Here is a 23,318-nt window from a genome sequence, read left to right as displayed (position 1 = left end):
GCTCCCCCATGGCTTCCTGACCACAAAAACCATAGGGTCCCACTGGTGGAATTTTTTATTTTTTATTTTTTCCAAAAAGTGTTTTTTACCGTGGGTCCCACTAGTTTTTGTGGTCAGGAAACGTCGGGTGAGCACAAAGTGCTCCTTGTCGGGGTCGCTGATCCGGACTTGGTGAAAGATACCCATAACACTCCAAAGTAGGTTCGTTAGAAAGAGGAGAAGACGGTTATTAACTATAAAATAGATTTTTCCTAAACTAAGGAGTGTGAAGTGTGTAGTGTGAAAGGGGTTAGGGATTTGTTTTTGGTTTTTTCCAGTTTAAACTTTAAATCCATTTAAGCCATTTGAAATGTTGATTGCTTCTTTTTCCTTCCGTGTTATTTTTTTTTTTTTTGTATTAATCTATGCATGGGATTCCGTGCCTGTGCTCCCAGATTGACAAGGGTAGCTGGCTACTTCAACTCTTTAACTCTATTGTTGTAACTCATTTCATGCACTTTGTTACCAGGGGAGAAACTAGTTATTTTTTTTAAGGGTTTTAAGGAAGTTGAACTACCTGGTTTTTGAGAATAAATACATAAAATTTATCCATCGTAATTATTGAGATTAAGTGAGAGATTTAGAAACCAGAAGAAGTTCGCTTAGTTTTCTTTGTCTTCCTCATCAAAGATCATGAAGGTGTAAAGGAGTTTGATTGGATATCAATGACAAATTTCGGTCCTAATGGTGGAGATATGTTTCCATGGATGTATTGCACCCCTTTCGAAATCAAATTAACTTGGGAGCTTTATGTAGACACATAGAATTGGGTCAAACGCTAGGTCCATTTGCTCAATTCCTTCAGGAACAAGGCATTCCACATTAATATACCATGCTAAGATCACCTGATCAAAACAATGCAGCTGGAAGAAGGAATAGAACATCGATGGGCTTGTTATGGTAGAGCTTAGCTCTCAAGTGAGTGTTTGGGAATTGAAGTTTTTGTGCTGTAGCTTTTGTGTGAATTTTCTGCTATTAATGGGAGGATTATTAGTCTGTAATGGTTCTCTCTGAAATCAATGAAGAAGCATTCCCATCTTATTCTGCTCTGAGTTATTTGTGCATTTTTGTGAATGTGTATTGGGTGCTGTTTTTGTGTGTGATTGCTGCCAGTTATCAAGGGTTATAACAAGTTCTATCTCAAGCGATGCCTAAACTACCTTACAAGTTTCACTGATTTCTGTTTTTAGTTCTTTAAATTCTTTTAAGTTAAAGGAGTTTGGATCTAATATAACTTTCACATGAAGTTTGCATGGTTGAGTCAGAAGCAGCTAACAAAATACAAGAATCATGCTATGAATTGCATTGCAAGGTATCCCATATGTTACATTGATAGAAACTCCAACATCTCATGTGATGGTCTCATTGGTCACGTACTTGTTCATTGGAAGGAGGAACTAGAATTAGAATTTCAGCAATGGTGTTATTTTTATTTTTTTGAAGTAAGAGATAAATCTAATGAGAAGAAGAGAGCTGCTAGAAACTTGGGTATTTAACTTGCATAAGTTACGGAAGCCAAGAGTTCTAATTTTTGTCAATTTTTTTGTAGTTCAATCGAACAAATCTTTGACGAGGAATTGCCACAAAGTTGGGATTCATTGGAACAAAATAAAAACTAGGAACATCAAAAAAATTCTTAAGATAGTTAATATCCTATAGAAAGGGGACAACTTCTAGCGTAGAGGAGATTTTTTTTTGGGTGGAGAGGGGCGGGGTTGAGAATATATGGGCCTTAATGTTGTTCATCTATTAATAATAAATAACAAACTTCTTGGTCCCCAACTTTATTGCATGAAGAAGATATGTTCTAATAAATTTAGATCACTTCCTCGTCAAAGGAGAGTGATTTGCTCTCTTAAATAGCGAGTGGAGTTCACTTGTGAATATTAAAATGAATAAAAATTGAAACCCAATAGTCTTAAATGGGGCCCACTCCTTATTATGTGATTGAAAAATGCCAGAGAGCACATTGTCCCTTTTGACGGAGAGGTGATTCGAGCTCTATTCCAATGGCTTAAGCTTTTGAACACCGAGTCAAATTACAATAGAGCCCAAAAAATTAGTGTGATACAATGATTTGAACTATAAAAGGCTAATTCTACAGCCAATGCCAACTCAATTTTTCTCTTTATTCTTTTCTATTATATTAGATCAATTTAGTTTTTTTTATCAGACTTCCACACAAACAGAGATCGAGAAAAACAAATTTCAAACTTCCGATTTAGTTTTTTTTTTTTTTTTTGGTAAACATACTTTTAATTAGCAAAAGGGCAAGAAAAACCCAAGACATCCTGATTACAAGCTTCAAGAGCCAAGGCGGAATTAGCCGCAGTCCTACTGCCATGGACCGGGCCTTCCTAGCTGGGAATCGGCCGGGCCCCCTGGCATTTGACCGCCGTTGGTTCGGACACCTTCCCTCCTCTACCCCGAATAGCTCCACTCAGGGGGCGGGTCTCCCGAGATTTAGTTTACTCCATCAATTTTCAGAGAAACTGTTTGGGTATCTTCACCTTAATTTCCAAGGAAGACCCCATTAATCGGTGACTGTTTGATCAACAGATGCAACAAATGGTCATTGCTCCCGCGGTAACTACCATTCCAACTTCCAGCTACCAAATTCCAACGGCCATGAAAAGCACGTGTATTTAGCAACTCATTTGAAAGCTTTTCTTCTTTGGACAAAAAAAAAAAATCTTTTTACCGTCTCATGGAATTTCTAGAATAAAAAACTGAAGAACAAAAGAGTTCACAATTGGCAGTTTAGGAATCAATGGGGAGTATTTTTCAAAGATTCATCACTTTACGGAACTACCCTATTCATGCCGAGCTGATAATAATTACTTCCCATAATGCCTTGAAAGCAGCTACTGATGATTATGTAAGTTCTCTACAATCATAACTAGTCGTTTTTGATTAAATTTCCACAGGGACCCAACTGGGTTTGAAGGTTTTTGACTTGCAGGTCGTCTTCATTCCTCTCCCTTTTCAAATTTTTGAAAAAACCAGACAGAACCCATCACTGTGTTCAAAACCCCTGCAATTTTCGTGTAGAATTACTTCTTTCTTCCTTATTCTTTGTCAGCTTGGGTATTTTCCTCTTGAATGAGGAACCATTTATCCAGCACCTCAAACTTCTCTGCCTTCCCCTGTTCAAGAAAACCCTAATATTTGATTTCGAGTTTTTCAATATTATGTATATCTCGCTGATAAACCCTGATTGATAATTCATTGGTTAGTTGTATAGATTCCTTTTCTGCACAACCAACCCTGATCAATAATTCATTGGTTAGTTGTATAGGTTCCTTTTCAGCGCAACCCCAACTGTTCTCTCTTTCTTCCTGTTATAAAATTCCTATATGTATCTGTTTTGAGTTCCTGTTTGCTTTCCACTTTCTTCCCTTGGTGGTGTGTTGCCGCTTGAGTGGATTGCATGGTCCTGATCTTGGTTAGTGACTGTTTCACGTGTATTGGTTGATTAAGTGTTTGTGATATTGGTTCTGCTGCTGCTTCTTTTTGACTCCTAGTTTAGTTGTTCCATCCAATTTCAAAAGCCCATCTCTGAATTCGCAGTTTATTCTGTTCGTCTCCAAATTACTTCTGTCCGGATATTTCATATAAACTAAATCGTTCACTGAAGTGGACAGCTTTAACTCTGTCGTGCTTCTTCAATCTTTGTTAACATGCTAGATTCATAATCATCAATGTCGATTATTTGTGGTCTCCCACTTCTTGAATGTGTATACTGCCTTGCCTGTGCCCGTTGGGCGTGGAAGCGATGCCTACACTCTGGCAGCCGGGACAGTGAGAACTGGGGCCTTGCAACTGCAGAAGAATTTGCGCCTGTCCCTCACCTCTGCCGGTTGATTCTTGCTGGGTATGAAGAAGATCTTCAAAAACCATTATGGGCTCCTCCTGGTGGGTACAGAATCAATCCTGGTTGGATAATTCTGCGCAAGACTGATGAAGAAATCCATGGTCGTGCCCCTTCGTATATTGTCTACATCGATCATGAAAATGCTGATATTGTTGTCACCATTAGAGGCCTTAATATGGCAAAGGAAAGCGATTATGCGGTTCTACTGGATAATAAACTTGGGCAGAGGAAATTTGATGGTGGTTATGTCCACAATGGGCTCTTGAATGCTGCCATTTGGATTCTGGATGCAGAGTGCGAACTTCTTAGGGAGTTAGTGGAGAAGTACCCAAATTATACCTTAACTTTCACTGGACATTCTCTTGGATCAGGGGTGGCTGCATTGTTGACACTGGTGGTTGTGCAGAACAGGGACAAACTGAGTAACATAGACAGGAAGAGGGTTAGGTGTTATGCAATTGCCCCAGCTAGGTGTATGTCACTCAATTTGGCTGTCAGATATGCAGATGTCATAAATTCTGTTGTGCTCCAGGCAAGTACAAAGTTTAGACTCTGATTGCGTGTTGCTTTTACAACAAGTGGATAGAACTTTGATAGCAAAGCTACATGGATGTGTTGCTTAGAAAATTAATTTTGTTGAAAATGATCTTGCATGATGGTGTCACTGTTTCTTTTCCATTTTATCTTTTATTCTGTTTTAGCATTTGTATTGTTCAAGGTCAGTTGCACAGTGTCTTCATAAAAATGTAGTGAACCTCTGGTATATTAACATGAAATTTCGAAGCTAATGAAAAATTGAATCCACCCCCCCCCCCCCCCAACCCAAAACTCTCTCACAAAAATAAAAGTTGAAAAACATGCGGTATTTGAGTTAGCAGAGTTTGATACACTTTTTGGGGATAAGAAGCAGTGATCAGTGGTGTGATTTTATTCATGAGAAAATAGGGTCCTGCATGATCATTGTATTTTGAGTGCTTATCTGATGTACACGATATATTTAATAGGTTATCGGCACAGGTTTTCAACTTGAGAGAACTTCAGTTGAAGAACAGACCTGGCTTAAATTCACTTCCATCAAATCATTATTTCTATAGCCTATGGCTATGGGCAAATAGGTTTTAACTTGAGAGAACTTCAGTTGAAGAATAGATCTGGCTTAAATTCACTTCCATCAAATCATTATTTCTATCTTACTTTCCACATCATGATCTTTATAACTAGAGCTGGAATAACAAACAAGGGATTGAAAAGTTTTTTCAAGGGGACTGGAATGATTTGGTTGACTCGAGTTCAGTGCTTTACTGGTTTATGGGTGATGGCCTGACCTGTAGATGGTCCATCAACTGGTCCAATTTTCTTTTAGGTTCGGCAAGGAATTTGCTTGCTATTCTATTCATGTATAATTTTTTTTGCAAGACTAATTATTTGCTCAGTAGATACATTAATGGCTTAAAACTTCAGAGAATATATATTTTTTTAAATGGATAGCTTTCTCAGAGTTAACACATGATAGGTACAGAAACTTCACACTGATACCTAAATTGAAGTCAGAGCAGCAGATAATACTGTCACCACCCAACCCGGAAAAAAGGGGGGGTTTTGAAACGCCCATATACACAATCAAGCACTTTGATGGTTTAGTAGTCTTACATAATTTTGAAGTGCTTATCTTTTTGGAATAGGTAGCTACGTCAATAAGAAATCTGTTAGTCAAGTTAAGAATGACCATCAAGCACCAGCCGCATGCAGTAAAAGTTATTTTCTGGTTACAGACTTACAGTAACAAATTGTTCTCTCAGATGGTAGGTGATGCTCCAAAATTCCTCTCGACTGGGAATATTTGCTTGTTGTCTACATCTCTAACTTCCATCATCATAAGAAGAATGGAAGAGATTGTGACTTATGAATTCTCTTGCCAAAGAAATAAAATGATACTATTTGCAACGATAAAATGGTTAATCATGCGATTCAACTCAATTCCCACTTATGCTGAGGTTCTGTATTCATCATAAAGAGAAATTCAAAGCATATTTCTTGCCACTCTGGTGTGTTAGATACTTACATTATTACTCTTCTTATCCCTCCTTTGTTATGACTTTTATCTTTCCCTTTCGCTGTATGTAGTTGCTACTCTTTTTACTGTCTTTCTTTATAGATGCTTATATTTGCTTTTATTCTGACAATTATTTACCCTTACTGAACCAGGATGACTTCTTACCAAGAACTGCCACACCCTTGGAAGACATTTTCAAGTCACTTTTTTGGTATAAAAAAGTTCTTTTGCACATCTCTCCTGCTTAATTTTGTCTTCAATGATGGCTTAATTTATTATTTTTTTTTTTTTTTGGGGGGGGGGGGGGAGAATGCATGAAGAATATCATTACCAGAATCCCAAGGGATAGAAAGGAGTACAAAGGAGTTTTTTTTTTTTTTTGGGTGGGGGGGTGATGTGTGTGTGTGTGAGGAGCTACAACCAACCAGTCAGCAACAACAATGAGCATAGACCCCAGGTAACGAAAATCAGCTTATTCCTTGGGTAACCAAAGCCGGGGAGTCCGGAGTGTCTAAAGTCTAGTGAAGACATTAAAGCAGATGGCTTTCCAAATCAAATCTAGGGATCTGGAGTTGGATTTCCACCTCTGAGGTTCTATTCCCGCCAAACACCAATTTTCTAACTAAATCACAAATAGGTGTGTCAAAAAAGGATCTCAAAAGCCATAACTAGTCCCTTCTAAAAGGAGTGTCTAGAGTGAGGCCAAATGGAGGCAATGACTTTCCCCATATAGAGAGGGAGAATGGGGTAGGAAAAGAAGAGATGGTTAACATCTTTGGGTCCATTCCAACAAAGGATGTAGTTAGGGTTAGCAGAGAGGGTGTCTATGGCTGAGGAAAGTTTGGGTGTGAAGACAAAGTGTGAAGGTTCGCCAGATAGTGAAAGCATGGCAAGGGATGTGACCTTGAACCAATCCAAATAGTGCTAGGTGACTGGTTAGCTAGGGTTGTAGGTGAGGTTCCAAGTAGAGGAGGTGGAGATGGAGCTAGTAGGAGAGGGAAGCCAAATAGAGCAATCATGAGGGATGGATTGTAAGAGGGAGATTGGACCAAACTCGAGTGAGATTTGAAGGGGAGAGGGAAGGGGGAACCCAAGAGTTGCCAGTGATGAAGATAGAAAGCTAGCAAAATTTGGAATCCAAGTCGTGTGTACCTGACAAGGATCTAAGAGGTTGTAGAGGACACTCGATGGGTGCCTGAAGTTAAGCCAAGAGGAGGTGGAGGTACCATCAATGACCTGGGTGGAGATGGCAAAAAGAGAAAGAGGTCCTAACTATCCTCCAGACATAGGATGGGTTTGCAAGAGGGCGGATAGTCTAGATGGAGTTTGATCTCGACAGGTATGAGTAGACCCCCAATTGACCCAAATGGAGTCATGCTTGGTGGAGACCTTCAAGATGAGCTTCAACAAGCTAGAACTATTGTAATCACGGATTTTGCAAAATCCTGGCCACCATCAAATTTGGGGAGGTAGACGGGGGACAATTGATGGGTTAGGAGGAATTGGGAGGATTCTTAGCCTTTCCAGAGGAAAACATAGAAGAGGGTTTCCATGGCATTGATTGTAGCTTTTGGGATAGAGAAAGATGTGACACCAATAGAGGTAGGAGAATTAGAGTAAAGAAGAGAAGCTTGCCTTTCCAAAGTTAGAGCTTTTTGTGGATTTGATCAAGCATTGGGGAACAATGGTGGTTAGTGAGCTTGCTAGGGATCAATGGCAGCCCAAGTCCCAAAGTAGTTGACGGGGAGTGAATCTAGTGAGACAGTGAGATAGTGAGATGCTGAAGGGAGACTAGGGAGAAGAGATAGGGGAGAAAGGGCAACCTTGGTGGATGCCAATGTAAGAGAGAAAGAAGCCTATTGAAGAGCCATTAGTGACGATATAAAATGTAGTGGAGGTAGGCTTCAACCCAATAGAAAAAAGAGGGGAACCCCATTAGGGGCAGAATGTCGAGGATGAAGTCCTATCTGAGGGGGTTAAAAGCTTTGTGGAGATCGATTTTCAAGAGGGCAGCTTGGGAGTGGGAACTGCAATCAAACCCCTAAACAATCTCAACACAAAAGAGAATGTTATCAACCATGATCCTACCTAGATGAGGGAAGAATGGTTTTTGTTAACAAGGAGGGAATAATATGTTTTATGCAATTAAGGAAATCTTGGCAATGAATTTAAAAAGGAGATAGCAAATGGAGATAGAACAAAAGTCTCCAAGAGAGGAGGCACCAGGTTTCTTGGGGATAAGACAGATAAATGTTTGGTTGATTTAGGAATGCTAGGAAGGGTTGAGAAAGAAGCTATAGACAGGATTGATGAGGTCTTCTTCAAGGAAACTTTATGAGGCTTAAAAAAGGTCCGTACTGATACCATTTGGCCTAGGAGCTCAGTCAGGCATGTGTTAATTGATGGCAGAGAGGATTTCAGCATTGGATGGAATGGCTTGTAGAGAGTCAATGATTGAAGAGGGAACAAATTTGTTAGTGACTAGGGATGTTGGGGGGGGGGGCTAGCAACAAAGAGGAGTCGGCTTCCCACTTAATGCTAGCAACATTTTGGATCCAGAGTCGATTAGTAGAGAGGAGCATGGTTGGAGAACTCGTGCTCGCCACCAATCTCGCTAGGCCATAAAACCAAGATGGCAAGATCTCGGTCGAGATATGAGAATTTTAATGGTCCAACTCGAGGTCCCATCTCGTGGGGTTTTAGGTCCAAGTTGGGCTCAAACTTGGTAGTCAGCCTAATTTAGGCCTTTTAAACACACTGTTGACCTTAGATTTGTGAGAAAACAACCTTAGGTATGAATTCTAAGTTGACCCTAAGTTTAAAATTGAAATGCTATAGGATTAGGGACAATAGGGTTATACAACATGAAATATAGAACCTTTAAGACATAAATGAAAAACAAGTGTAATAAATACATTAAATAACTTAATATCATCAGAATTCCATCCATATGAGTATCACAATCTCGACCATAGTTGTCACGGCAACGAGGCAATGAGTTGACTAGGCGCCCTCCGAGGCGCTTTTGAGGCGGTCGAAGCATTTTAAATGAAATTTTTACTTTTTAGTTTACATATCATACACTAATTCATTATAAATCTATCATATCTTATATAATAAAAAAACTAATATTAGCCATTAGCCTACTTCAAGTCATCCAACATACTACAAACCACAGATAGTAGGTCCTAAATAAATTCCAAGTATCATACTATCATTAACAAAAATCAAGATATGATAAAATGTGACTAAATAGTAAACACATAGATGCATGAGCAAAACAAATAGACACTAGACAACATACCTTCATTAAATGTCACCAACACTAGCACCACCTACAACTCCACCTCCACCAGCAACTACAACTCCACCTCTTCTACATTGTTGAGCTGTAGCCAAATATCCTCACAAGTTAAAGAAGAAAATGAAACAAAGCATATAACCAAATATCTAAATAGAAAGTTTTAAATATTTAAGCGAACAATCCCACTTATATCTAAAATCTAAGTCCAAATCTCAAATATAACAACACATCCATATCCAAAATTCCCAATAAAAATCCACATCCAAAATTCCCAATAGGGAAGTATTAGTTATAATCATCATCAAGCAAAGTGGTAGCAAGTGAGAGATCTTCTCGAAGTTGTTGTTGGTCCAAAGAGGTAGACCTCAAACCAAAATCATCTACAATGTTCTCATCATCATGCAAATCTTCCACTTCTTCCATGTCTCCATCAAACTCAGAGTCATGTTCCTCAACCACCCTCTCCAAAGACGTGCGATGTGGGTAACATATATTAACTCCAGCTGATGTTGATTCACTTGGTTGACATCTCCTCGGTCTATTATGGCCCTCAAGTGATGTTGATGCCCTTATAGCTCTATCAACAGTGCTCCAAGTAAGATCACCCTCAGGATGGACTAAATCGTCAGGCTGATTGACCATCCACTCACTGCTCCAGTCAAGCTCATCAAGGAGTAGTGGATTATAATTTCTACTATTTAATCATCTTCCATTGAACCTTTCTTGAAGGGCGATTGTACTGAATGAAAACTAGATCATTCAACCTCTCATGTTTCAGCATATTCCTCTTCTTGGTGTGAATCTAAATTCATAAGCAATTGAAAAGAATCCCAAGTCATTCTCCTAAATTTAAATTTAAAAGTGTTTTAAATACTTGAATCACTTGATACTTACAAACTCAAATGTGCTCCAATTCGGTTCACAATTAGAGGAAGAACAACAAAGGCCTAGTATCCTCCGTGCAATCCTTGTAAGCTCAAAAGCATTTCCTCCATGTGTATCCCACCATATAACTATAGTATAAAAAAAAAAAAAAAATAGATTAATATAAAAGCTAGAGTTATAAACCAAATAAGTATAACTAAAAATAAAAAAACATACAAGTAAAAACTTACGAGGACTCATAGTTGTACGCTTTCTGATAGCCTCATAGCCATAGTTGTGGAGAAAGGACCTCTACCTTGCTTGTATTAACTTGCCTAGTGCAATACCTTATCTTGTAGATGTGCATCAGGCACTAGTCTTCCAACAACTTCATTGAAAGAAGTTTGGAGAGAACTGATCAACTCACAATCATCTACAATATTTAAGTTGTAGAACTTCCCAGGATTCAAAAATAAGGTTGCACCATATAGAGGTCTCTCCATCGTCTATCAATTATTTGTATGACTTTCTTCCAGAGTCGTTCTTTGCCTCCAAATTTGTCTTTTATTATTCTCTTAGCCTCTTGCATGGCTACAAACACTTCATGCAATGCGGGTCTTTCATCAACATCCACAATCCTCAATATAATCATAAGAGGTTGTGATGCTATAATACAATCCTCCACACCATGCTAAAATGTTGTAGAAAAAGTTGTTTCAGCTACTTTCTTCCTTGCTTCCATCTTGGATAAATTGGATTTTGTCCACTCCTCATAAATGAATAAGTGCCTTAAGTCATCCTTGTGTTTCAATAAGCTTTGCAATGTCAAGAATGAAGTGGCAATGATTGGGACTAGATTATCTCCGGTGACGATGGACCCTCCCCCTCCGGTGACACCCTCCCCTCCCTCTGCCTCTGCATCTCCCCCTCCTCCACCCTCCACCCTCCACCTCCTTTTGCTCCTTTCCCCCTCCACCTCCCTCTCCCCAGCTGAATGCCTGGAGCTCTCTTCAAACCCCAGGCCTCATCTTGCAACCTTTCTTTCATCCCTCCTTCTTCTGACTCACCCATCCCCCTAGTTCGTTGTCCATCCTCTGCCACAGGTCCTGAAATTCTCCGTTGGAAGAATGCTGTCCTGGGACAATTCCTTGGCCCCTGCCCTCCCCTTGGCATTGTCAAAGCCTCTCTTGCTAAATAGTGGAAATCGTTGGGTTCTCTAGATACTTTTGTTATTGAGAATGGAATTTTGCTCTTCAAATTCTCCTCTCCTGCTTGTCAATCCAAAGCCATAGATGGCTCTCCTTGGTTTGTTGGGAAGTCCCCAATTGTCATTAAACCTTGGGAACCCTCTATGCCCCTCCGCAGGGTAGATTTCAACTCCCTTCCCTTGTGGATTAATTTGCCTGGTCTCCCCTTGGAGTTCTGGAACCATGAATGCCTGAGCCGCATCGGCTCTGCGTTAGGTCGCTCGCTTTGCACTGACTTGAAAACTTCCAGACTTGAAAGGCTCTCCTATGCTCGCCTTTATGTTGAGATGCCGGCTTCCAAACCCCTGCCTCCCTGCATATCCATTGTTGATGATTTGGGTTCTCATATCAACCAGATTATCGTTTACGACTGGATTCCTACTTGGTGCTCGAGATGCCTAACGTTTGGTCACGATATTCACAAGTGCTCTTCTGGACCTATTCCTACTGCCTCTGGACCCTCGTCGACAGTCCCAGTTCCGGTGCTTCCACTTCCTGAGGCATCAGTAGGGTCTCCTATCTGCGTTGCTCTCCCTCTGAGTCCCTTGCCGGTTCCAACTACTGATCTGCTATCGCCGCCGCCTCTTGTCGAACTGATGTTGCCATCGGATTCTGATATCCCTCGCAGCCTGGTTGATAGATTTGAACTGTTAACTGTTCCTGTTGCCACCGGAGTTTCTCCGCCAATCGCTTCTCTCGCCGGTAAGACCTACAGCAGTAGAAAGGGAAAGTCGAGCCTCCGTACCTCTGCTCTTCTGTCGCTGCCTGTCGCTACTGCTGGTTTGACTGAAGCTCTTTTGACTCCTGCAATGCCAGATTGCCTGTCGTCGATTCTTGTGAAAGCTTTGCCTGCTGCTCCCACCATTCTCGATGTTGCCTCTGATGGTTCTGGTATCCTTGACCTGCCTGCTCCTGGATCATTGTGCCCTCTGGTAATTTCCCTTCTCATGCTAGCCTAGGTTCTCTGTCGAGCAATCTGACCTCCTGCAACCATCTCCTTCGAGCCATTCCCTCTCCCCATCTGCTTCCTCTGCTTCCTCTGGCCTCGCTCCTATTTACCAAGTAACTAATCGATCCCAAAAAGCTTCGTTTTCTCACCCTTCTTTAACCTATACTCCACCGCCTCTTATAGCAAATATCCCTCTTGCTCATGGGCCTATCTCCCATAGCCCAAGGCCCATGCTGTCTCTTCCTCTTTTGCCTCATATCTATTCCATCTCTAACCCTCTTTTAAAGCCCAGCCCATTCAATTCAACCACTTGCCTTTCTCTTAGAAATGAACCCCAAAGCCCACCTAGCCCAACCCATGGTTTGAACCAAACTAAACCCAACCGTGCTACTAGCCCAATTAACTCCAGCCCAGTCATCACCCAGCCATCCCCTACCGAACCTACTCCCAAAAGCCCATCTTTTGACTCCTTGGCCCATGAGCTTGAGCTATCCTCTTCTCTTTCCGTCCTAAACCCGACCGACTGCTCTATATTGGGCCCCTCGCCCCTTATGCACTTGTCCCTCAACCCAAGTACCTCTAGTGATCCAAACCCTGCCATTCTCGCCCCGGATCCTCCCCACTCCACCCCTCCTAGTTCTCTTGATCGTGCTGACTGTAGAAGGAGCAACCGCTCGGCTAAGGGGCACAATCCTTTTGGCGAAGATTTTTTGGTGGACTTCAAGCCCATCAAGAAAAAGAAGAATAAGAAAAAATCCGCAAAATAGGCTTGCTGACCTAGTTCGGCCCATCTCCTTTGGGCCTTGCCTGTGTCGTTTTGTCGGTCCTTTTAGATCTGTGTCGCTTTGTTGGTGCTTTTTATCCTTGCTCTAATGCGATGTATTTTGCTTTATTGTGTGTTGTTGTAAACGCGTTGCCTTCTTTTAATACATTTAATTATTCATCCAAAAAAAAAAGAATGAAGTGGCAAACCTAGTCACTACAGCCCTCACAAGATACCTGCTATTCGTCTTCTGTCTCAAACCTCCAGCAATCTTGTGTGCCTATAAATGAAAGTGGTTATTCTCTTCCCCTGAATTATCACCTTTTTATATTGTTTCAAATTCCCAATGTCCTCTAGCATCAAATCAAAACAGTGGGTTGCACAGGGAGTCCAATATAATGTAGTCCTCTTCTCCATTAATAATGCCCCTGCTGCTTTGTGATTTGAGGCATTATCAGTCACCACTTGGATTACATGCTCTTCCCTAATTTCTTCAACTTTGTTATCCAATAACTGAAAGAGCATTTTTGCATCTTGCTCATGGCTAAATGTATCCATAGAACTAAGGAAGAATGTTCCCTCTAGACCATAGAAAAAAATTCGAGGGAAACTCAAGTTTCGATTAGGTGAAAATGGGAAACCTAGGTGGGAAACTAGGAAATTTCGAGGAAACTTAGGACTTTTTGGTGCAAGTTTCGATATGAAGTTTCGACAGGTTTTAAGGAGTATTTTGGGGTGGAACTTTGCATTTAAGCTAATTAGAGTATAAAGAACATATTGGCTGTATTTTACTAAAAAAATCAATGTAGATATGTCATTTAATGTACATAACATCAATGTAGAGTTGTCCAAAAAGTACACTATAAACTTAACTACTTTAGCACATAACATTTAATATATAATTTATAACTTCAAAATAGCTAACAATAAAAGGAAAGTACAACTTAGTGCCAAGAGGAGTGTTAAGAGTGGATCCATCCTGTGTGAGCTGAGTAGTACTATGCTTGTAACATCCTCTCTTCCAACCAACGAACATAGACATCCCATGACATTTTATGCCTATGGTTGTCAAGGTAATTGACAACCGGAACTTTATGAGTCTGGTCATCAACATGCTTAAGATAACCAGTCTGAGGGAATACGCAATTTGGATAGGGAAGTCCTAATGGAGGGGGTATTTGTCATGGTTTTGGGGGAAATGGTATTTGGGGAAACATGAAATAAGCAAAAAAATTAAAAATTTGGGAAAGCTACAAAATTTATAGGAAAAAGTCCCAGGTTTCCATAAAATTTCCCATGTTTCCCACGGAATTTAGGAATTTTTTTTCTTATGAACCAGCTGGACAGCTGGGTTGAACCAGGTTTCGACAAGTTTTGATGAAAATTTGACAGTTTTGATCGAAACTGAGGACTTTTTTTCGGTCCTCATGAGTTTCATTTCGACTTTTCAAAAATGCGAAATTTCGACCAAAATTTCGAATGCTTCGACTGAAATTTGTACCATGCTCTGGACAATTGACAAGAAAATTGATGAGGTGCCTACCCTTTTTGTCAGTCCACCCATCAGACATGAGTGTGCATCCATACATCTTCCAATGCCTTTCATAATTTTTCCTCATCTCCATCGTTATTTCTTTTGTACTTTTCAATAAAGGCACCCTGACTTCATGGTAAGTTGGGGGCTTATACCCAGAACCATATTGTGCAATAGACTCGAACATCACCTCAAAGCTTTTAGCTTTAACTGCATTGAATGGAATGCCACATTGATACATCCAATCAGCAATGTGGTTATCTACTCTCTTCTTTTCTTCGGCGAATCTCATTCTATTCAAGATTGTTGTTTGAGTAGCACCCTTTGCCCTCCTTTCTTCAACAACTTCTTCAGGAGTGCGTCTAACATGCATATCCTTGGGACCCCTTACTGGTGCCTTATTGAGGGCACTTTTCAATCTCTTTGATGCAGTCCTAGAGCTTGGTTTCTTGTAGCACACCTCAACCTCAGACCCTACACTAGGTAATGTACCTCCTTCAGTAGAGGCAGGAATAGGATGTTCTTCTCCAATTACTTGTTGAATGTCATCATACTCCTCATTATCCCAATCAGTAACAGCTGCCCTCTTTTTATTTTTCACCAACACTGCATTCATCTCTTGGGCAATTTCTGCAGTGGTCTTAGTGCAATTCACAACATCCCCATATCCACCCACTAGATGTTGCTTCAATCTTCTAATTCCTCCTTTAAAGTTTCTGTTGCACAAAGTGCACCTGACTGTATGCCTATCAGCCACATCTGGTCAATACCCATATTTCCACCCTGAGTCATTTGACTTCGCCTTTCTCTTCGGGTCTTTCGAGGGATCATAACTACCTTCACCCCCACTAGGAATAGGCTGACTAACAGCAGCCGCTGGATTATCAGTTGAAGGTCTTGAGGTTATTGTAAATAACTAGTAAATATCTACAATAAAAAACATGAAACATACACATAATCAGCCAAAATTAAAAACAATAATAAAATTGTTAATGATAGCATATAATTTAAATTTTGCACCATACCACACCACAATAAAAATCCTATGCATTTATCTAATCATCTCACTTGATGATAAATTGATAATCAAACTTCTATTCTGAAAAATCAGAAAAAATGATGAAAAAATTGGTTCTTCAGCAAACAGTCTTTTTTTTTTTTTTGTTGAATTTCAGCAAAAACTATAGAAAAAATACACTGAAGCTAATAAACAACAATAATCAGTAGGCTAGAAGCTATTAAGTTAATATTAGCTGGTTTCGATTATAACAAGTTATAACATTGTTAAAACACAGAAGAAGAAAAGAAAAAAAGGCACACCAGCGACATACCGTCTCGTGAGATGGTGAACAAAATCACCGGAGTTTACTAATTTAGTGCTTATTAGCGTTAACAAAATCTGTTAACAGTTAACACTTAAAGAGAAGAAAAAGAAAAGCAGAAGCACGAAGAAGCATCCCAACCTTTGCCTGAGACAATTCACAAAACTGTCGGATTCCGCCGCCGCTGCAACTTGGTCGCTGCAAGCTTGCAACCGCAAAAGGGATTTGTAATTTTGTGCCAGACTTTTTAGGGGGAAAAAAAAAGCAGAAGAAAGAAGAATAAAGTGAGCGACAACATCCACCTTTGCCTGAGATGCTGCCGCCAGAGGTTGCTGCCGCTGCAAGCCTGCGACTACAGTGGTTTTTGTATAAGGAAAAAAAAAAGCAGAAGTAAGAAGGAAGGTGTCGCTGGCTGTCGCTGGTGTCTTTGGCTTTTGCCGGTGTCGTCGTCGATCGAGAGGAAGAGAGTAGCAAAGGGAGAGGCAGAGAGGAAGAGAGACGTGAGGGGCTTAGGGCTCGATATTTGGGGATTTCACTTTACTGAGTCGAGTTTAATTCTTGGTTTTTCCCTTTTTTTTGTTAATGACTTAATGTTACAAATGATCCCATGTAACACTTACATAAGCATTCAACCATTAGTTGATTCCTAATTGGAATCTAATTTCCAATTCATTTTCGGCCTTTGATTTGGAATAAAACAAATTTGTGGTTTTTAAAATCCACAAAGGCGGTCGCCTAGGGGTCCAATGTGTCTGATGCGTCCGGCAACGACTTGGCAACGCCTCAGAGCCCAAGGTGACCACTTTATGCACTCCAAGTGAGGCGATACTCGCCTCAGGGCCTCTACGAGCGCCAGGACGCCAAGGCGTCACCTAGGCGACGCCTTGACAACTATGATCTCGACTTTCGAGAATAGAATAATAAAATTATACAACCATTAGAAGTTGTGTATAAGTTATAACTCATAAGTTTATAAGACAAGCATGGAATGAGATAAAAATTCAATCAAGCCCCAGCTCCACCACCAACTCCAACACCAGCTCTAGTAGCACTACGATCACGACCACGTCGTATACCAGTGACTACTCATCGACCCTCCAACCCCATGAGGTGTTCTACAATATATTCCCCCGTAGGATTATAGACAACAAGTACATGGGTGTATCACAGTAGCCCCCAGCCAAGTGTCACTTGATTGATCTTTCTTTGGTGTTGTAGATGTGCTAAGAGTTGTTCCAAATGAAAATCTGGTTGAAATCCGTAAGAAATCTGGCGAAAATTGAGAGTTCTCGCAGATATGGCAAGATCTAGTGAGAGAGAGCAAGAAAGTGGCGGGCGACCTCTCTCACTAGAGATTAAGTGTTAAAAAGGGGGTGGTTGGACAAGATCTCGATCCAATCGAGATATCGTGGCAAGAACTCGAGATCTCACAAGATCTCGAGTGAGTTATGAGAACTTTGAGATCTTGCAAGAGATCTCGTGTTGCCTTCTCAAAAAAACAAGATCTCGAGCAAGATCCCGTGAGATCTCAACCCATAGAGAGGAGAGTTAGGATATAGTTGTAGTTATGGGGAACTTTGAGGGAGTGGTGGAAGGAGGTGACTGAGTCTCCAAGCTGAAACCACTTGATCCTTGATTTTTGAGAAGGAAAAACTGGCTTTGGGAGCTGAGAACAGTCAGCTCTACTAAGAGGGTATTTTCTTCTTCAGTAAGGGCCACAAATCAAGAGGGTTCAATTAGAGAAGGGACTAGACATCGACAAGGTTGGAGTGCAAGAAGAGACCAGAGAAGAATTATTCCCAGAGGTGGAGGAGTTCCAAGCTTTGAGGGCAAGTTTGCAGTTATGAAGTTTCCTGGCATATGCCGCTAGGGGGAGGGAGTGGCAATGGTCCGGTTTGGTCTAGGTCTCCTAGACTATTGGGAGGAAAGAGGGGTTTGAGGAACACATGTGAAAGAATTTGAAGGGTTTGGGGCCAACTGAGGATAGAGTTTTGATGTAAAGGTAGCAAGGGGAGTGGTTGGAGAGACTGAGAGGGAGGAAGGGAAGAGGAAGGGCCAAACTTCATTCCAATTTGGAGGCAATGTGGTCAATGCTTGATCTTTGGTTGTGTCAGATGAGAAGGGAACCAGACCAATGAAAGATCAGTCACAGCTATATTGTTGATACAGTTGTTGAAGAAATCAACAGCAATGAGATCAAGGGAGCGGCCACCAATCTTTTCATGACTGAATTTGAGCACATTGAGGCAATCATCGATGCCCCATGGGGGGAGTTGGCTGAGGAGCAGGGAGATGAGAGGTCCTTCCATAGGGCGATGTGAGTGAGGGGGCGGTTGAAGGCATAGATAATAGAAAGATGGAAGTGGATGGAAGAGGAAGGGAGATGGAGGTTGGTGCTAACTTGGATGAAGTTGCAGGTAAATTCAGGGCATTGTTACCTCTCTTTAGAAGGTTCAGCATTCATTTATTTGTTGCAGATTGCTAGCTCTACATTGCTTTGCTGCTTTTGACAGCGTCTACCCCTTTTCTATGGACTTTGTTGCTTACATGGTGCAATCCTGATTGCTGGTTATTTGCTTTAATTATTTTGACAAAACGCAATCTTCCTATGGGAAATTTTAACTTGTAGACAGCTTCTATCAAGTTAGGTGGTTCCAACTTCTTTGCATTTGAGCACAAGCTGTGGAAGTCTATGTCACAGCCAAAGAGAAGATAGAATATTTGAGAATAACTCTGCCTGCTACTATTGTCGCTAATTACAAGGATTAGCAGTCTGAAAATGCTATATTACTCTGTTGGCTGCAGAAGTCTATTTCATGGCCAAATGGAAATGGACTACTTGACTATGACACCAGCTGCTACGACTACTGATTACAAGGATTGGTGATGTGAAAGTGTAATATAAGAAAGAGAACATCTTAAAATAGTAGATGTTCTTGACTGTTATCACTTAGTGACTGAAGAGTATTCTACATAATAGAAGCTCATCCTAAGAGTTGTAACTACTAAGAAGATTTGGTGCTACTGCACACTTGATGCTGTTCACAAGGAATTGTATAGGCCCTCAAGGGACAGTTGTGCTGGTGCTTTATATGCTGATTAGACCACGGCCTATAGGAACCAGGCTATCTACCGCTTTTAACCCAGTTTGCATTGGCTCGTGCACAGATTTACGTTCAATAATACCAGGTGCTTTCACTTCGACACGTCTGCGTTCGTGATCGCTTAGAGAACCTCTGCCATCAATAGGAACTCCCAACGCGTCGACCACATGCCCTAGCATTGCCTTTCCGGCAGGAACATCCACAATAGATCCAGTGCGCTTGACAAGATTTCCTTCTTTAATAGCGGTATCACTTCCAAATACTTACAATAGAGCAACTTTTAATTGAGAATTTCCTTTTTTAATAATAGGAAGGTTGCTCCTTTTTGGAAGGATGCTTGACTATGATGTTATTAGTCGTTGAACCTTTTCAGTCAATATCCTTTGTATACTCTCTATCATTGAGACCAGTAATGGTATTTATTTTTGTAATTAGCAATTAGTCTTTATACATGAAGGAGGCAATAGCAGTCCATAGTTTCATCATTGAGAAAATAGGCTTTTGCCTTTTTAGGTCATTGGTGATGTTGTTCCTTGACTGTGGTGATGCAGCCCCAGCCCTACTCTGCAGGATGTAGAAGCATTAGGTAGGGATTGGTAGTGATTCCTTTCCTGCAGGCCAGATGGTGAAGCCCTGGCCATACAATTTTTGTTTCTTTTTTCATATGCAAACCAAAAAATTGAAAGTTCTGTCAGTCTTGACAAGAAAACACTTGACACAAATTCATATAAGGCCTGCAAGCAAAGGTGTACTGGTTTTATTTCCGAGTATAGTATTGGATGCTTTAATTTGGATTTGGATCCTGATTGTTTCTGTAATTTTATTTATTGAGACAGGCTTTCTCGTTTTGAACAGTTTACCATGCTTATTGTGTATAGGATGCATGAAAGATACATGCATTCCAGATGAGAAGATGATCAGGGATCCAAGGCGTCTCTATGCACCAGGTCGTCTTTACCACATTGTTGAGAGGAAGCCCTTCAGGTATAGCTGTTTTACAAGTACACTTCTGCTTCATATACTCTGTTGTTTGGTTATACCTCAAGACCTAATTCGATAATGTTTCTCAAGGAAGAGATCCAATTACAATCAGGGAGGAAGAATGCCACCTGCTCACACATCTGGGTGCATAGACATTTGAAGACACATGCGAACTTGAAATGGCCCATGCACCCCATGGAAAGGCAGAAAGGACGGGGGTTGGGGGGTTGGGTCATTCCATGTGGGCATGTGTCTAGGCAGGTACATGCTCAGACGCATGACTGAGTGGTGCTTGTTTTCCCTTTAAGTATGAAACATCTGGGAGTTATTTCGGACAATTAATCTTTTGAATGCATCAAACATGGGCAGAGACACTTTGGGTGGTTTACTATTATCTGTCAATCATCTATCAGTCATCTAATTACTATATGATTCTTCTAATAAATAGATATTTTTATCGTGTACAATATGGATTGGATATTATAGACAGAATGATGGGGCCTAGTGCTGTTAGGATCCACGCTGCTCATTCTATAGTTGACCAATATATGTAACCTGAATTTTCTGTGAGTAGGGTTCCTTTTAGATGGTCCATGGTTGACATTAGTACTTTGCAGTTAAAGCATAACCATCATGACATGTGGACTTCTGGAAGGCTCTACTAAAGAAAAACAATATAATCACAAACATCTTATATAGAACCTATGGACTCCTGTCTGATTATTCTTTTTTTCCAGAATGCATATATTAGATGTCAGTATCTTTTGCTTGTTTTTTGTTTTTATGAAAGGGTGATGGATGCTATTCTTTTTGTTGAACGATTTCTGTTCTTGTTAGGCAATGCTGACTCCATGTAGTTAGATTAAGGCTTGGTCTGATGTTGTCTTAAAAGTGGAAAAGATGTGTGATACGAACCCGCTAATCCAATACGATAAAATGTGAACTACTGCTGGAAAACAATGATAAACTGGTTTTGGTGGTGCCAATCACCCCATTGCAATTTGGTGCCCTCAATCAAAGGCTGCCCATACCTCACATAAAACATCCAATAAACTTTCCTCACACCTTCCTCCCTATTTATAACTTAGCTACTCCTCTCTCCTTCATTTGTCATGATCCTAGGGCCCTAACAATGTGCATTTTGGGAAAGATGTCCCTGCTAATGTTTGAACCTAATATAGTTTTTGTTTTAACTGTCTTTGGTGACTAGGAAAGAAATATAGCTTTGTCAGCACGCTAGCAATAATGGTGAGCCTAGGAATCCTTAAACTGCTAGTCTAGCAGCTTAGCTTGTTTTGGTTAATTTACACTTTTTTTTTGTGTTAACAAATTGAATGTACGTTTTGGAAGTGCTTATTAACTGCATTATAAGTGAATCTTTCTCTTGGGATATTATATTGGCTGTACTGAAAAGAACTGCACCATTGGTCTCAGTATACCAATAGGTACTGGATGGGTGCCTTATGCATGTATTTGGTTGCAGGATGGGAAGATATCCTCCAGTTGTGAGGACAGCAGTCCCTGTGGATGGCAGATTTGAGCACATCATTATCTCTTGCAACGCCACTACTGATCATGCTATCATTTGGATAGAAAGGGAAGCCCAAAAAGCGCTAGATGTAGGTCCACATCATTCTTCTTTTTCAATTCAAATGAATTATTTCTAAACAAATAAAAAATCTAAAACATGCTTTTTGTATGTAAGGTGGCAATTGAAGTCAGATTCTGAGTATTCCCCCCTTATTTTGATCCTCTGAAATCTGAAAATCTGGATTCCCTATTTGTGTTCATCCAGCTTTGATAGCACCCTGTGAAAGAAAAGAAGAAAAAAAAAAACCAGGCTACTAGTTGACTGGGACTGCATGGCAGCCTACTTATTCTATATGGAGCACTTTCAGTGGGAATGCCTAATTATTTTATATGGAGCTCCATCAGTAGAAATGCCTGCTTATTTTATATAAAGCTCATCATGAGCAGCTGTTGCTTAATGAGAAGATAGAAGACTGCCAAATACAGGACATGGGTTTGAGTCCGTGGATAAACTTCTATGCACAAATTGAGTTAAGGTTAATGACCTTAGTCTACCCCAGCCTCCCTCCCTCACTTGCAGATTCTGGAATCGTCCCAGATTTATTGCCCTCTGAACTCTGAAGTACTATGTGCTAACCATCCCGCTTTGGTTTACATTAGCAATTGAAATTCCATGAGCCCTTCATTTTCAAGAACCCAAATATGATTCCTGCCCTGTTCTAGTTCCTGGACCAACCTTTCCCAAACAGCCCCCAGAATAAACCATCATCACAACATGAACAGGTATTTAATAAGATATTTACCTGCATATGCATAATTTCTAATTTCTGGGCTGATTCTTGGATTTGGATTCCTGATGAAGTTAACACATGCTTTTCCTTGACATCAGTTAATGTTAGAGAGAGATCGGTGTAGAGAGATTCCTACAAAGCAGAGGATGGAGAGGCAGAAGACTATAGCCAGAGAGCACACGGAGGAGTATAAGGCAGCATTGAAGCGGGCAGTGACATTGGCAGTCCCACATGCTTACTCTCCTTCACCTTACGGGACATTTGACAAGGATGAGCACGAGGACTCCAGCAGCACAAGTGGGGAAGCTTCTTTGGGAACATCTGAGAGGAGCAAAAAGAAAGTAAGTTGGGATGATCTCTGTGACCGTCTATTGGATAAAGATGAATCTGCCTAATAGGTGACAATGGGATGTTGTACTTCAAGAAGAGAAAAAGGGAAAAGCTAATCGAGTGTATGTTTTAGGAAGCATTCAAATTTATTTTTTTTCAATTCTTCCCAGCATATTTCATGATCCTGTTATGTTTGATCAACAATATAAATAAATAAAAATTCAGGTTCATATGAACTACTGTTATCCATCCACCACAGAAATGGAGAAACCTCAGTTGTTATGACCTTGGTAGTCTTGGCAGGATGGGCAGCGTGACCAGGGCAGCGTGTATGGCTGGAGCAATTAAAAGAGTTAAACTTGGATTGATAAAAGTAGGGGTTTCTTCCAGGGGGAAGTCCTTGGCCTTGGTGCAACACAAGATTGCTCCATTGTGACTTTGGTTGCAGGTTTGAGTTTGGAAATAACCTGCGACATATAGTAGTGTACATTTTTAGCCGCCCAAAAAGCCCCGGTGGCCAGAGTAATCACTGGTTGCACCCTTAGCAGCGTTCACAAGGTTTACAAAACAAGAGTCAGAACCCCAATTTCTTCAGTTGTACTGTTACCATGTAGTACTCAGAAAACATAAAAT

At 40.6% G+C, this 23,318-nt stretch overlaps 1 protein-coding gene across 1 annotated transcript; it reads left to right on the top strand.

The window, feature by feature from the left end:
* The first annotated feature begins 2,767 nt into the window (after window positions 1–2,767).
* LOC149029991 (uncharacterized) lies at window positions 2,768–22,921 on the top strand. The gene is made up of 6 exons (XM_089142311.1): window positions 2,768–2,917; window positions 3,002–4,445; window positions 6,119–6,177; window positions 19,909–20,037; window positions 21,518–21,653; window positions 22,454–22,921. Exons 2-6 carry the CDS (start codon window positions 3,741–3,743, stop codon window positions 22,748–22,750), a joined length of 1,326 nt encoding a protein of 441 aa, XP_088998437.1. The 5' UTR covers window positions 2,768–2,917; window positions 3,002–3,740; the 3' UTR covers window positions 22,751–22,921.
* Window positions 22,922–23,318: the final 397 nt, after the last annotated feature.

This window comes from Hakea prostrata, chromosome 1 (genome assembly GCF_041222555.1).
Source record: "Hakea prostrata isolate BN-2017 chromosome 1, UWA_Hpros_2, whole genome shotgun sequence".
Classification (NCBI taxonomy): Eukaryota; Viridiplantae; Streptophyta; class Magnoliopsida; order Proteales; family Proteaceae; genus Hakea; species Hakea prostrata.
The sequence above is the reverse complement of the archived record's forward strand: the minus strand, read 5'-3'. Positions and strand labels throughout refer to the sequence as shown.